The sequence below is a fragment of the Aythya ferina genome (genome assembly GCF_964211825.1).
Source record: "Aythya ferina genome assembly, chromosome: 2".
NCBI lineage: Eukaryota > Metazoa > Chordata > Aves > Anseriformes > Anatidae > Aythya > Aythya ferina.
The window spans coordinates 18,515,929-18,531,049 of NC_140297.1; the positions used below are offsets into that span (position 1 = coordinate 18,515,929).

The 15,121-nt window shown below is 42.3% G+C and overlaps 1 protein-coding gene across 6 annotated transcripts in view; it reads left to right on the top strand.

Annotated features, from left to right (window-relative positions):
- The window catches only part of ARHGAP21 (Rho GTPase activating protein 21), a 117,769-nt gene that overhangs the window by 26,695 nt on the left and 75,953 nt on the right, over window positions 1-15,121 (top strand). For 2 of the 6 annotated variants that reach the window (XM_084510264.1, XM_084510266.1), the window contains exon 1: window positions 3,433-3,555. The exons of 2 other annotated variants lie outside the window; for them this stretch is intronic. In XM_084510264.1, coding sequence (XP_084366390.1) covers window positions 3,472-3,555 — 84 coding nt within the window. In that variant the 5' untranslated portion in view covers window positions 3,433-3,471. Of the gene's footprint in view, window positions 1-656; window positions 738-3,431; window positions 3,556-15,121 lie in introns of those variants that run through there. 2 more of the 6 variants (XM_084510269.1, XM_084510268.1) reach the window with 2 other exon arrangements.

A 15,121-nucleotide genomic window follows, 5' to 3' on the forward strand; every position in this document is an offset into this window, starting at 1 on the left:
CCTGATCCTTTTTAACACTGGGATGAAACAAAAGACTTTGTGGCAGGCAATCTTTGAGAATATGTGAGGCTTTGGATAGATATTTTTTTTTTTTTAGTTCATAATTTCAACTTAGTGCATAATTGAGCTTCAGCAGTTTTATATTCTTGCAATTTTAAGTGGTCTCTTCGTTATTTTATGTGGACCATAAAAGCTGTAAAACTTGAAAACCCTGCTTAAATCATCTCTGTCATTGTCATCTTCTTTCAATCAAAGCTTAGTGTCTGGCAGGGAGCACCCTGGGCAGGTGAATGCTGAGACCTTTGGAGCCTGCTGCCCTTGGTATGTGTCCTCTGTCATTCTCTGCTGGTGTGAGTGCATCTTTCAATGCTGTGTTGACCTTTTCCTTTTCATACTCCAGTGTGAAAGTCAGTGTGGAAGCCGTGTTCTTAAGTTTTAACCAAAACTATCCACAACTTTAAAAAGAAAAAGTTTACAATAGGTTATATTGATTTTTTTGACGATTTTTTTTTTTTTGAGGAAGGCATTAGTAAATTGTGTGTTGAGAACAGAAAGGGAAGTGCTCTGTTTACTGTGTGCCTCCTTGAAGGCAATTCCATAAATTCCTGTGCAGTTGCACAAGAGTCTTCAAATCAGAGTCTTCTCAGCAAAACTGTGCCTAGAAGAAGTACAGAAGGGCTTCCAGCAGACATGGAGCAGTAATTTGCGAAGAAAATTCTGTTCTGTTCTGAAATGAGGTAGGAATTGAGCAATGCTAAGCTAGTGGAATTTGATTTAACCTTGTACCAGGAAGGAGGTTTTCTTGTAAGTAGGAGCAATCATCAGGCTAGTTGGAGATTGTCAGGAATGGTTTTCAGTACTGGCAGATCAAATTTACAAGGACACAGGCTGGTTTAGAAGGGAATTTTAAGAAAGAAGTGATTTTAAGGTTTTATTAAACCAACTTAACTATTGAGGGTGCTGCTCTTGTAGCAGTTCCTGATCTCATCCTGTATCTACAGGACTTTAAATGAAGACTCAGGCTTGCAGAAACTTCAGTCCTTGTCTCATTCCATGCCCATTGAAGCATTTTGATACCGATTGTTGGTGACAACAAATTCAGGCCCATCCTGACTGTTTCTGAGAATGTTCTCCTATTTCTTTCTGTTGTAATTTGTTTTTATCTGAAGGATTTAGACACTTCAGTGTGAATTGCAGTAAGTATTACATAAGCCCTGGCCGGACTGGGGGGTTGTGCGGGTCAGAATTTCCTTAAAACTTTGAAAATTAATGCCAAAAAGTTAAAGGTTAATAATGGCTGTTGATTTTATGGGAAGAGGTATACAAACTTGGTTTTTGAGGCTTGACTGACTGACTTTCTTATATCAAACTGTACAGTAGAGTTATAAAATACGGTGTTGGCTATTTACTAGGAGTTTGAGTACTTCAGAAGGAATAAATACTGGATAGTACTTTATTTGTCTTAAAGTATGTAATACTTTTTATATGTAATAAGGAGACTGTTGCAGACCAAAACACTGCTTTAAAACTGGCTGATGGCTTTTGGTATGAAGCAGCAAACCTGTCTCAGATTTCCAGATCTCCTTTTCCTTCTTCCCTCCACCCTGTGCAGCTGATGACCGCGTTTTTCCACAGTGCAGCCGCTTCTCAGCCGCGAGCTGGCTGCCCCTCGAGGTCCGCCAGCATCCCTGCCTGCCGCTCCCTCAGGCTGCCAGCTCCTTCCTGGATACTTCACGGCCTCGCTCTGCTCTGGCATCTCTGCAGGATCCCCCGCTCAGCAGGACCTTCCCAAACATCCCCCCTCTCCCACATCTCTCAGCCTGGGACACTTAGGATGTGTGCCGTGAGGAAGTCTGCCTGTTCCACCTAGTAATAGTTGCTAAGCAGGACATGTCTTCCAGCCTCTTGTCAGCACCGGCTGCTTCAGTGCTGTTTAACTTGTACAAGGAGTTTTTATGCTTTTAATATCTCAAGCTCTTTTCCCAATGTAAGTACTTTTTTTCTGAGACCATATTAATTTTGCCCAGTGTCACATTGATACTGCTCTTCTCCCTTTTTCATAATTACAGTGATAATAGAAAAGCTCTGCCTTTTACATCTTAAACAGCATAGATTTGTTGTACTCAGCTGTGTCCTGGCAGTCCTCAGACTCCTCATGTTGGTGAGAAGGGAAGAGGTTTGCTTGGACCCTGGCATTAATTCCCAGGGCCCTTGGGAGGAGAAATTAGAACAAGTTTTTTGTTTGGTTCAGTTAAAACAAACGAGACCTTATTTGTATAACGCCTGCAAAGTTACAAGCTGCTACTTGGCCAAGCCATTTGTTTGGCCCTTGTGTACGAGTTTGTTTTACTTCCAGACTGCTTTTGTAGCATGAATTTTCTTTCACATTTGAAGTACTTTTCAGTAGTTTGGCTGTTACTAAAACAGAGGGTGAATTGGCCACCTGGTCCTGTTGCCCTTGCTCAACACTTTCTCAAGACTGAAAAGTCTTCTGCATATTACAGATGTACTTCCTTGAGGCGGTGCATGAATGCTGATGCAAGCAGGATGCTTCCCTCCTGCTCATCCACATCGCTTCTCTTGTATTTTCCTAAGATGGGTTGGGGGGGGAGCTGAGATTTGTGCTTTGCAGGGCTCTTTCTGCTCCTTCCTCGGCTTGGGGTCAGTGCTGGGGTCCTTTCTTGTCACTGAGCAGGTGCTTGGGGCCCTAACGTGCTTTCAACAAATAACATCCTAGTTTTAAATTGTTTGGAGCTACAGCTGATGCATCAAACTGTCTGACTTTCTGAAAGGTTTGTTAGCTAGCTGTGGTGTTTAAACCACAGATTAATGAAAGGTGTTTCTGTGCTGTCAGCACTCTGGTGGTTTAAAGGGAGCCTGCCATTTAAGAACATGAAGGCAGTGGACCTCCATGACTTCTGTGAAACTTGGGCAGTTCTCCTGGCTGCTGAAGAGTTGCTTGGATCTCCTGAAAAGCTTTTGGATCTCCTGAAAACAGTGTCCATCATTGTCCTGAAAAGCTTTCGCATCTCCTGAAAACAGTGTCCATCATCGTAGCTGTGCCTAAGCAGGTTTAAGATTTACTATATGAATTATTGTTCTCATTTATTGAGATTCAGACTGTTAGCAGCAGCAACAGGAAAAAAAAATCCTAAAAAATGTCACTAAAGGAAATACAAAAAGGTACACTCAAACTGTGCTTGTTCTTATTTCCCTCTTTTCTTTTTTTTTCCCCCCAAGAATGCATAATTTGACAGTCTCGGAAGTGTTGTTTTGAGGAACGTTCGGCAGTTCTGTCAGTTTATCTCGCCGAGTTGACACATGGCTGGGGTGGGAAGGGAGACAGAGCAGGAAGGAAGGTCCTTGTTCCTGAATGTCATTACTGCATAGCTCTCGCATCCTCGAGCAGCACGCAGCAAAAGCTGAGTCAGAGCACAGCAGCAGTCTGAGCAGTCTGCGCTATAGCAGGACATGGCCCAGTTCAAGATTTTGGACTGCGTGATCAACCACAACTGGAGCTTCATATGCAACCTCTATTGTGCTTGGAGTGGCCAGGTCGGTTGTTTTCTTATCCTTACATATTTTAAAAATGATAATATAATTTATTTGGGGGGGGAAGGCTCTAGTCCATCTATTCCCCTTCCCTCCCCCCCCATCCTATGGAAAGGGTAGAATTAAAAGTATTGCCATGTCCTAAGGCATTTGCTAGAGTTAGTGGCTATATAAAACACGCTTTTAACTATATAAAAGCTTTATTTTAACACTTGGAGTACTTTAGGTTGTTCTGGTAGAGTCTTGACCTTTGAGGGAGATTTACTTCAGGAATTGCACAAAAAGAAATGTATTGCATACAGGAAAGGGGAGACGTGCCAGGGTCATCTGCAGTGTGAATAAATTTAAAGCTGATTTTTTCCCCAGCTTTAATGGGACTCAAACGTCTTGGCTGTTTGAAAATACTTTATCATGAATGTGAGGGAAAATAGGGTGAGGGGAGGTTTTTTGTGTACTTTTTGTGAACATGCAGGATAAAATAAATGACCACAGGATGTTATTCAGTCCTTAATATGGACAGCTGTAAGTCTAATTGACTTATTTCCTGCATAACTGGAGGGGAAAAAAAAAAATGTCTGGATTTTGAAAGCTTGTTTGTAAATAGAATCCACTTACTAAGGATTTAAAATAGTGCTATGCTGTTGTAATACTACTTTCAGGGTACCCTAGATGTTACCTGTATTTCTCACAGAACATTTAGTCACTGAGGAGAATTTATTGTGTTCTTCTACAATGTTAAAGGGAAGATGAGAGCTTTAAAAAAGAAAAAAAAAGTTGCAGTTTCGGTACAGTAACTAGAGGCAAGTGATTCAGAAATATTCCCACCAGATATTCCCACTTTTTTTGAGTCATCTTCTTAATGTTATAGGTTAAAAGAAGTCTGTTCTGTTGAGACAAACTGAGGCTTTCTTCCAGTCTTAATTTTCAGATGCTGCCCTGTCTGAGTTTGATCTAGCTTGCTTACCTAGGTAAGAATTCACCTGTATAGACAAACTCAACCTGGCTGATAGCTTCCTGTACTTCAGAAATCAAGAAGCAAGAAAATGCCTGGCTCATGATGTGAGCAGTCCTGTGAAGTTTTAAAATGAGTTTGGCATAAGTAGGGGGAAGGGAAAGGGGCACTTTGTGTGTGTATTTGTGTGTGTGTGTTTGGTTTTGAGTAACAGACTGAAATGAACTGCTAAGACCCAAAATAATAAGCTAAGAAAACCAAACCACCCAACAAGGCAGATTTCACATAATCCAAAAGCTGTATTATACCAAGCTGGTAAGAAAACCAGGCCTTAGATCAACATACTTGAAACTACTTGCATGCTTAAAGTAGAAATGTTGCTGAACTGTTTGTTTTTACTATTTTTTTTATTAGATAAGTAGAATATATGATTGCTGTGTGTGCTCTTTTTCTTCCCCTGAAAGTCAAATAGCTGCAAACTGCACATTTTAGTGAGTTACTGCTGTTTTTTTCCTTGAAATGAACTTGTTCGTTCATTTACGAGGTATTACCTCTGAAGAAGAGACCAATTGAGGTGCACGTAAGAAGTGAACACCGTCAGCCCTGGAGAGAGATGCATTGTGCTTTGTGCAGCAGTGTTGCTTTCCAAATTCCCCACCTAGCATTGCTGGAGAAGCCTGCTGGTGAGAACGGAGGTGGGTGACCTGTGCAGTTGGAGCTAGCAGCTCCTTCTGAGGTGTAACTGCTCCAGTTTGGCACGTGGTGTCCTTGAATTAGCAGGAGCTATGCAGCTTCTTCGGTGATTTTCATCCATTCTGACCCCAGTAAACCATCGGGGAGTGAATTACAAATTGTCATCCGAGAGCTGAGCTGAAGGCTTGCCTTGTGAGACAACATATTTCCTCCTAAATGGCTGTCAGAAGCGTATATCCAAGGAGAAAATAAAAAAGAGCTTAATTGTTTGTTTATCGCTAATGATTTCTTGAATCAGATTACAGAGTTGGTCTTCAGGGTTGTTTAGTTTGTTCTGCTGGCACACACCCCGCTTCTCTCCCCCAGTGTGGAGTTCCCAAAGTTTGTTTTTTAGAACAGGAAGGGAACAAATACGTAAGAGGCGGGAATGTCAATACATGCCCACCGTGTTAATACAGATTGTACAAGAAGTACTTCATGGTGCAGCGTGAGAGCTGCTGTAACGGGAGGCAGGTGCCTTTTGGGCTCAGATACAGCAAGGTGCTGTGTGTATTAGTGTGTTGTGTTTTCAAAGAACATGCAGAGGTCAGGACTAAATTAGAAATCTGAGTCAGAAATCTTGTTCTTCAATGAAAAATGTCATCTTTTAGCCCAGACCTTGGCTGGGATTGATGGCTGTGTGGCTTTCACAGGGTGATCCATGAATAATAAATCAGAAGCCTTCTCGTCTCACAGTAATGAGTACAAAGCCAAACTGGATTAATTGCAGATTTTCATCTTTCTGGGACAGCTTCGTTACTTCCCATCTTTCTTAAAATCTGTTCCTGCGGAGTAGTGAAACGTCTGCTTTTCTGTGTTGTCAGTGGTGGTCTGGTGGAACATGGGACAGATCTAAGACTGGGAGTCTCATGGGCCATCTAGAACTTCAGCATGAATGCAGATTGAGAAATAGGCAAGGAGCAGCAGGTAGAAAGCTTGTATCTGTATGTGGGGATGTGTACGTGGGGTCACAGAGGCTGCCCCAGCAGCGTCGTAGATGATTAATCTGGTTTGAGGAGAGCAGGTCTTCCCAGGTCCCTGTGGGCTCCAGATTCCTACCTGACCAATGCCTGCCTTACTGTTTTCTTTATTTTATTGCTGCATCCTAGCCTCTAAAAGTGACAATAACGTGCTTTCAGCCATCTGAATACTTCATCTCAGGTTTCTCAGCCAAAGGCAGGTGATCTGCAGAGTTCCATCAACTCGCAGCTGGTCACACAGTTCCCTTGCACGGAGTGCCTGGCCATTGAAGCTGCTGGGCTTGGAGGAACTTCCACTGACATCAACACAGTCTTTTAGAAATAAGTTTGTATGTTGTGGCATTCTAGCTGCCAAGATCTTTTCAATTTTGCTTTAACTGGAGTTCATTATCACAGCCTTTTTCTGTATGGCAGTGTACGGGAATGAGACGGTGCAGTGCAGGCTCAGCGATCGCAGCGCCTTCAAGCCTGAGGACGCAGCAGCACTGCATCAGCTGCTGCACTGCAGCTATTCCCTTCCTCTGGAGAATCTCAGATAACATTAAAAAAAAAAAAAAAAAAAAAAAAGCTTTTCAGTCTTCTGAATATGTCACTTGGAGGATGAAATAACAAAGGTGGTTGCATTCCTTTCAGATACTTGCAGCTGATAACAGTTTAGAAATGTGATATGTTATCTTATTGTACTCCTCTGTTTATCTCCTGCCTTGGGGAGGGAGGGAATATGATAAAAATCTCGTCTCATAGCAGTGCAGGGTGTAATGTTTTCAGTTTTGTTGAGTAAAAGGTGTAAAATCACTGCAGGAAATAGCTGGTGGCTTTACTCACTGTGGGAATTCACGCTGCTGTTGGAGAAACATTTGTAATGTTCCCAACTATGGGGAAGTAACTCAGCAACAGTGAGCAATTCAAGCCGTAGTAATAGGCATGCAAGGACAAGTAGTTCTTAAAAAAGCAAGTGAATTTTTGTTAAAATAGATTTCCCCACTGCCCTCCACCCCGTTCTCCAGACAGATACAAATGTGGATTTAGTCATTGGCATTTGCCATTCTTACTGACATGTTCGCTGCAAACTGTGAGGAAATAACTCAGGTTGCTTATGATCACACGGTAAGGCAGTGTCTGAAAGCTGCTGGATTTGCAGCTAAACTGAAAATCCTATGGACAACTTTCTCCTCTTTATCCTCTTAGTGATACCTCATCTCTGTTGACATACAGATTTCAGATTTTTTTTTCAAGTTAATGACTTCACAGTCTTTTTTTAAGCAGCTTTCTAAGTATTATATCTTAGTAAATTAAATTGTTCACTGAAAAAGCTGCTTTTCTGTCCTATATGCGCAGCAGATTACAAATTTAGAGTTTGGAAATATTTTAACACGAGTTATGTAGCTTTGCATCTACATTTGCTGATTTATGCACAAACCTTTTTCATTCTGAGTGTAAGGCTTTTAATACTAGCAGTGTGTTAATTTGTGCATTATATACTGTATTCAAATATCTTAAAACATGGGACCAGGATTATATTTAAGCGGTGTGTTTGTGCCTGCAGGAATTTATTATTTTCTGTATTTACCCAGTGTTAAAGCTTGTAGCTTTAACTATATATCTAGAGGTGGCTGCTTTTGAGGGGGGAAGCTGTGTATTCAGGGATGTAAAGAATCTTGAAACGTTGCCTTACAAGTTTTGTGGTGTTTTTGAGCTGTGTTCTCTGTATTAAGTCTTTCTTAGGAAGTTTAGACTTGATCTGAGTAGTTCTTCCCTCAAGTCAGTTCTTAAAACTCTTCCCATGAGACGAGGTAAATCTTCTGCCAGCAAGACTGAATCTGAAATGGAAGTGAGTTGCTATATTTAGGGTGACAATCTGCATTTTGACATTGCGGGTCAATTCCCTGATCTTCCAATGGCTTCCTTTTGGCATGGGGCAGGTCAGACGTTCATGTCACACATGAAACAAAATTCTAAGTAAAACTGCAGCATTGCAAAGCTGAAGGTGTTCAGATCTTAAGCCTGAACTACTTGGGATACCAGCAGTTATGACAATGCATTTATGCAGACGAAGTGGTGCAGCTAGTCTTCTGATTTCCTATCTTTAAAGCACGAATGAGTCTATTTATTTTGGAAAGATCAGTAGCTTCTCTGAGAAGATCAGCCTCATACCTGCATTAGAGAGCAGCGTAAGGTGTGTTTCTGTCCCACCGCCGAGCCCACAAAGCAAAGCCCTTGCTCAGTGTTATAGCTGCAGCATGGAGTAGCCCGGTCCAAGTCCAGAGGTTTGCTGGAGGGGCAGAGAGGCTGTGGAAAAACGGGTGCTCTCTTGGCTGGTTTAGACAGGGTCCTGGCAGAGCTGACGATTTGTTTCACCAAGCCATAGCCCCTGGGTACGGCGAGGAGAAACAGCGTGAGCTGGAGGAAGTGTGTAGGTGGTTTCATGGCTGCCTTCAACGCTGTGCTGCATCTGATTATTGAAATGGGCTCAGAGTGAATCAGGTTTTATCCTCTGCGGTGATTTCGTTTTTCTTAAGAGCTTCTGCAGAACTATTCAGCGTGTGTGAATAGGTATGCCATAACAGAGCCTGGTGAAAACGTAGTGAAAACTATCTGGTATGTGGTGTGTCTGATAAAGTCTGCGTTAGTCCAGAAAGCAAAAAGAGTATACAAACGTGGTCCAAGCTAGCTCCTAATTGTGCAGTTACACACTTGGCTGGGGATGTTGGCAATGAGAGAACTTACTGTTCTCTCCCCATTTGTAGGAAGCGGAGAGGGTTGTGGACGGCTTGTGGTCTTGGGTCTGTCAGAAAGCTCCCCTAGGCTGAACGAAGCAGCGTAAGGCAGCCGCTGACAGGCTGTGACTGTGCAACCGCTCTCAATCACTGCTGTCAGACTACTAAGACAGTTTTTATCATGAGTGGAGTAACCTCAAACATTGCTTTGACACTAAGAAAGTTTGCTTTCTCAGTCTCCTGTCTCTGATATTTCCAGATCAGACTCTTAAGGTAAGGACAAAGCATTTCCTATTCTTAACAAGCAGGGGCAGAACAAGTAGAGAAGGAAAAGCTCTGATTTAGCTAAATTAAGATCACATGACATTTTGCTGTTATGCTACCAGCCCTGCAGATGTTTCCTTTCTTTCCAGTTTAAGGAGGATGTAGCTGTTAAGAGGGGAGGCTTTTGCTAATGAGCCTGTAAGAAAACAAGGAAGCTCTCAATTTCTTTTTTGTTTTTAATGTTTTTCTGCCTACATTTAATACTATAAACTGTGTGTTTACGTGTATTATTCTAAATACCAATTGCAAGATATGAGCAAAAACAACGTGGAAACAGTTTGCATCTCAGTCCCGTGAAGTAAATCCCTGTATTTTACCTCTGCTTCTTGGTGGTATTGCTTGAAATTGTGGAAAGTATGAGCTAAATGCATTTATTTGGACTTAATTAGGTTTTGAAAAGATTGTAGTTAAAGCATTATTGTTTTACAACATGGAAAAGCTACTACAAATGTGTATGTATATATATATCTCCACATATACATATATTTATATGGATGCACACACAATTTGGTATATTTTTGTAGTGTGTATATGTGCGTGTTAAAATTAAAACCCTTTAGTTAAGTGCTAAACTTGCAAGTGTCTGATACTTAAAGGAGGATAGTTAGTGTTCATCAGATAGTTAGTTTGTGTTCATCTAGGTAATGAAGACACTAGGTGCTAACTGCAGAAGTTTTGAGTCAAGCTTGAGCTGCGATGGAGCACTAGTCATGCCAAACCTGATCTTGCTCTTGGTGAAGTCAAAAAAAAAAAGCACAAAAAAATCCAGGTATCAGAACTTTTGTACAAGAAAACCAGAGCCTGCTCTGCATAACATGCTAGTTCAGCTCTAGCCAGAGTGAGTAGGGTTGTGCTCTCCCTGCTGTAAAGTAGGAAAACTGTTTCTGGATCTCCCCTGGCCTGGAGAGCTGTGTGCTCCTTTCATTCAAACAAGTAGGCCCAGCTGGGCTCCCTTTAGAGCCAGTTGGTGTTGCTGCATTTAATCCAGAGCCAGGAAAACAGGACACTGAGAACTTTTCGGTTAACAGAAGTGCCATTTTGGTGATCATCCTTTTTCAGATTGTCACGTGTCCGTGCATCCTTGAGTGCTTTGCCAGCGTAAAGCTAGTTATTTATGTGTTGCAATGGAGGGACTTGATTTCAAATGGAGAAGATGGAGTTTTTCAGCTACAGGCTTCCTCCGACCCTTCTTGTTTTCCTGTATTGGATCTCAGGGGGGAAAAACTGTGATTTAAATGTGGGAGCATTTTAAGGTGAGGGAGAAAGGCAGAGGTTGCTGCAGGTAGCCTTTAGCTTTGCTTTCCAGGTCTTGTGGAGTAGGGATGAGACTGACATAAGCATCAACTGTTTGCTTCGCAGAGCAGCCTTCTGTGAGCAGTAGAGCACAGTAAGGCAAACTTCAGCTTGGGGAACGAGCTGCACGTGTGGGGGGTTTTACTGTTTGTTATTTGGTGTGTGCCTCGACCTTTTTGGGGACTGAAATCCTCTCAAAAATGCCATTTCTCCTTTAACTGTGCTTACTTCAGTGGCAGTTACAGAAGTACACAGAAGCAGACATCCGTCTGTCCGTCTCCTTCCACCCAGAGCAGCTCTGCACGCTGCACGGCAGCGGCGATGTCTCCTTCCCTGTGCGAGCAGCCATCTGCTGCGCTGGCACAGGCTTTGGTTTTGAAGGGTTGCAGATTTCCCACTTCCTTCATGCTACTGGAGCTGTCGTATATTGCTCTCTTGAGCCTTTCTCCTCACCTGGCCTTGGTTTGAGGACATTGCTAATGTGTTTTATTAGGTTGGGTCATTCACTTCTGAGAAGTTTCCAAGTGTGTGTGGTGTGCTGCTGATCTCTGCTGCAGGCAGGTGCCACGGCCTTCAGTGTGAATTAAAGGATTATCCTAGGCCCGATACTTCGTCTGGGTGGGGTTCATGTTCCTAGAAGGAGGTGGCAGGTTTGCTGCCAGGGCTGTCCCATAGCAAATACCTGAATTGGCTCTGGTTGTTCCCCCAGCACTGACCTGTCGCTGTGGCCACCTGGGCAGAACATTGAAACAACAGAGCCTGGCTCCTGCGGGTGGCCTGCCTGCCAGGCCTTCACTCTCTGCAGTGCTCCTTGCATCTTTACTGCCTTGCTCTGAAGCATCTCAGCTCCTTATGGCCATCAGCAAGACCCTTAGGAAGGCTGAGTGGGGGACATCTGCCCACAGAGACTGCCTCACCCCTGCTGGTCACTGCTCAGGGCCCGACTGCCCAGGCCAGGCGAGGGGCGCGCATGAGAAACGGCATTGCCCATCTTTGCCCTCCAGTTCCTAGTAGTTTGTTTTTGTTCTCCTGGTTGGACTGACACCATTCTTTGTAGTAACTGTCTGGAGTCACAAAAGGTTCAGATCTCGTTTTGGAGAGCTGGTTGAGTTTGCTGGCCTTCCCAGTTCCTGCGTTCTCCTCAGGAGCAGTGTTGGTGCTGGGGAGCCTCAGCGGCCATCCCGCACTCCGCCTGTAAAAGATGAGCGGGTCCCCTGGGGACACACGTTCTCCAAGCCGTGATCTGGAGAAGTCATGCTCTGAAGGCTGTTTTTTCATTATTTTTTTTTTCCTTCATGAATAGCTTCTGTGAAAGAAGAGCTGTGCCTCCCAGTTCCAAAAGCAGGCTGTCTTTTGCTATTAGCAGTTGCCCTGAAGAGAAGGCCCTGTCTGGGTTGATTTTATCTACCTCTGTGAGTGCTGTTTACTAACAGTTGCATGTGATGACTCATGCTCCATTTATCTCCACATCTCTTTTTTTTTTTTCTCTTGCGGTGAGAGCAGTTTTGCAGCTGTTTGATTATTTGAGCTTTGAGGGCTTGTTTACATCTTCATTTCCAGTTTCAGGTGCTTCGTGGCAAGACAGCCTTCTCCTGGTACCTGCTGGAAACAGGCTCGGCATTACTCTCATTGGGCGTCTGAGTCCTTCCTGCAGCTTTCTTAAATACATATAGCACTAAAATGCACAGGATGGAGTCAGGTACCTTCTAGTATCTCTTGCTGAACTTCTTACTAGGCCCAGCACTGTGTGTTGGGTGGGCTCCATCTCCTCATGGCCCATTCTGCGAACATGGAGCAGTACTGAGGGATGTCCTCGTGTAGGAAGAGCTTTCCTCTTTTGTGCTTCAGTATGTTTACGTGCCTCAAGCTGCTTGGCTCTTCAGTTCCTGCTGATTATGCTGTTACAGTATCGTTCCTGTAGATAAAGACTTGTTCATCCTGAACTACTTTCACTCCAGCCTGCTATGTTGCAGTCACGTCTACTTTGAGCGTTACTAAAAAGTACAAGTCGGTATGTAGTAAATGTCAGCAATTATGCAAGTTTATTGTAAGTGCTGATTTTTTTTTTTTTTTTTTTTTTTGAAAAAGCAGTATTTAAGACAGTGGCTTTACATATACAGCCTTGTTTCTAGCCACAGAGCTGTCTCTTGATGTCTGGGTACCTGCAGAGGGAAGCCCTGTGGAGATGCACATGCAGGTAGATGCAACTAACTCATGTTTATTATGCATCTGCCCTAAGCTTAATTGTATAATTGTATATGTCAATTAATCACTATTTAGTAATCATACGTATATATATATATATGCACTTATTTATTTATTTTCTTACTGCTTGTGTATATAGAAGGGTAACTTTGAGGTAGCATGCAAATCTGAACATTCTAGTTGGACACTCAAAATACTGAAGTGTTTGGGATGATTCATTAATAAACTGCAGAGTCTAATTTTGGTGTTAGTAAAGAAGGAAGCTGGCGTTCCGCATAGAATACTGTGGGTATCTTTGGAGTTCAGCTTAAGGTTTCTTAAGTCTGTAGTGTGTGTAGCTGTTAAGGAAAACATCAATTAAATATTAAAAAAAAATATATTTTATATATATATATATATATATAATATATATATAATATAATATATATATATATATATTTTTTTTTTTTTCTAATTTTAGATGACTTGTTTTGGCCTTAGCTAGCATCTAAGGTGATGCATCTCAGATTTCTGCGATTTCTTATGTCAGACTAGTTTGGGAGACACGTTTCCTGCCACCACTGTGGGTTTGGAGATGCTGATGGTTACACCTTGTAGCTTACCTTGCAAGGACAGAAAACAATGGAAGACTCACGTGAGGACAGGACGTCAGTCCACATGCTGCCAAGTTCCATTTCCTGCCTGAACATCTATCCTCCCCAACATCCTTCCTTATCTGTTTAGGGGGAAGACTGCAGGATTTTGTCTAGTACTAAAGTCAGAAGTTAGGACAAGTGCGTGTTTGACATGCAGGACTGGAGTTATGTAGGTGTTGGGGTTTCTGCGTTCTGGTTTTCCTGCTCATGTCTTTGCAGGGATTTTTCAGTGAAGAGATGAATGTGTTGCTGAGGCTGGAAGCGATTGAACTCATTTGTTTGCTTCAAGGACAAAGCTATTTCCTGATACTGGGAGGATGAATTTGCCTGAGGTGTCAACCTTGTATTAGTAATTAATTTCCTTTTAGTGAGAATGATTTACTTTTGAATAAAATGTTATTTTTACATTCCAATGAGGTTAAAAAACATTAGAAGTATCTTATCTTGCCATGGGTTGAGACTGGTTCAGAATGTGATCATGGATTTTGATGTTTTCTCTCTTTGCCAAACCTCTTCACTTGCAGTCCTCATTTCAGCAGTCAAAAGGCATAGAGCTTGTGATTTTGTGTGAAGAGCAGCAAGAGCTTTCAGCCTACGCCTCCAACGCTTGTCACAGTTGTTCTGTGTCTGGCCACAAGCCTTTCTCAGAGCAGTGGTGGTTTTAATGGAGTACTGCCTGAATTTACCCATAGTGTGAAAAATGTATAAGTATGGCTGCTTTAGAGGTGGTATGGGTATAAATAATTGTCTGGCTTCTTTTTCGAGTGCTGGATATGCCTACCTGTACTGCAAACGGGGGTGGAGATGATAGATCTCAAAGACAAGTTGTATAACCTTCTGTGTTAAACACTTGTCTTTCTAAGATAATTTACTTATTAGTGCTGTTTCAGGAACGCCCAGGAGCTGTGTATTTTGGGGGTTGTATTTGTCCCCTATCACAGAATCATTTAGGTTGGAAAAGACCTCTAAGATCATAGAGTCCAACTGTTAACCTGGCATCGCAGGTCCAGGGAACCACGTGTTCTCCAGTGGATTGAGCTTTTACTGTGCCTGAGATCTCTTGCGTGCAGGAGCCTAGTTCTTTGACTACAGAAGATGATCAAGGGTAAAGGGAACATGATGTCCTCTGGGCACGAATACAGTTCTTTGCTTCATTATTTCTGAGTAGATGGATGTACCAGAAAAGTAGAACTATTTTTTTGAGGGAGATCTTCATGCAACTTTTTGTCGGCTTCTATCAAAGTGATTTGAAGTTCTCTGCGTGGCTGAGACTAAAAGGGTCAGTGGCTTGTTATAATTTCGTTTGAAAATTGTCACTGGAAGAATCTGATTTTTAAAGAAAGAAAGCCTGACTTGCAGTGAAATCTCCCATCGTTCTGTGGATAACAAGATTTTCTTCCCATAGTTTTTCCTTCTGTTCTTTAGTCTTAGCCAGAAAAGAACCTTTTTTTCCCTCCCCTGTTACCTTTTAAAAGACTTTTTACACTTACTGTCACATAAAGTAAAATCAAACTGCTAGAAAAGTCTTTTTTTCTTTGAAATTGCAGGTGTAATAGGGCAGTTAGCTAAATGATAGCTACTTGGTTACAAAAAAATAGGGCAAATAAATGACCTGATGCAAGAAATACCACTGTTTCTAAGCAAGCCCAGCATTTATTATAGCATTTGGAATATCCTCTCACTGTATCAAGGCAATTGTGGGCTTAATAATGTGCAAGATCCTTTTTGGTT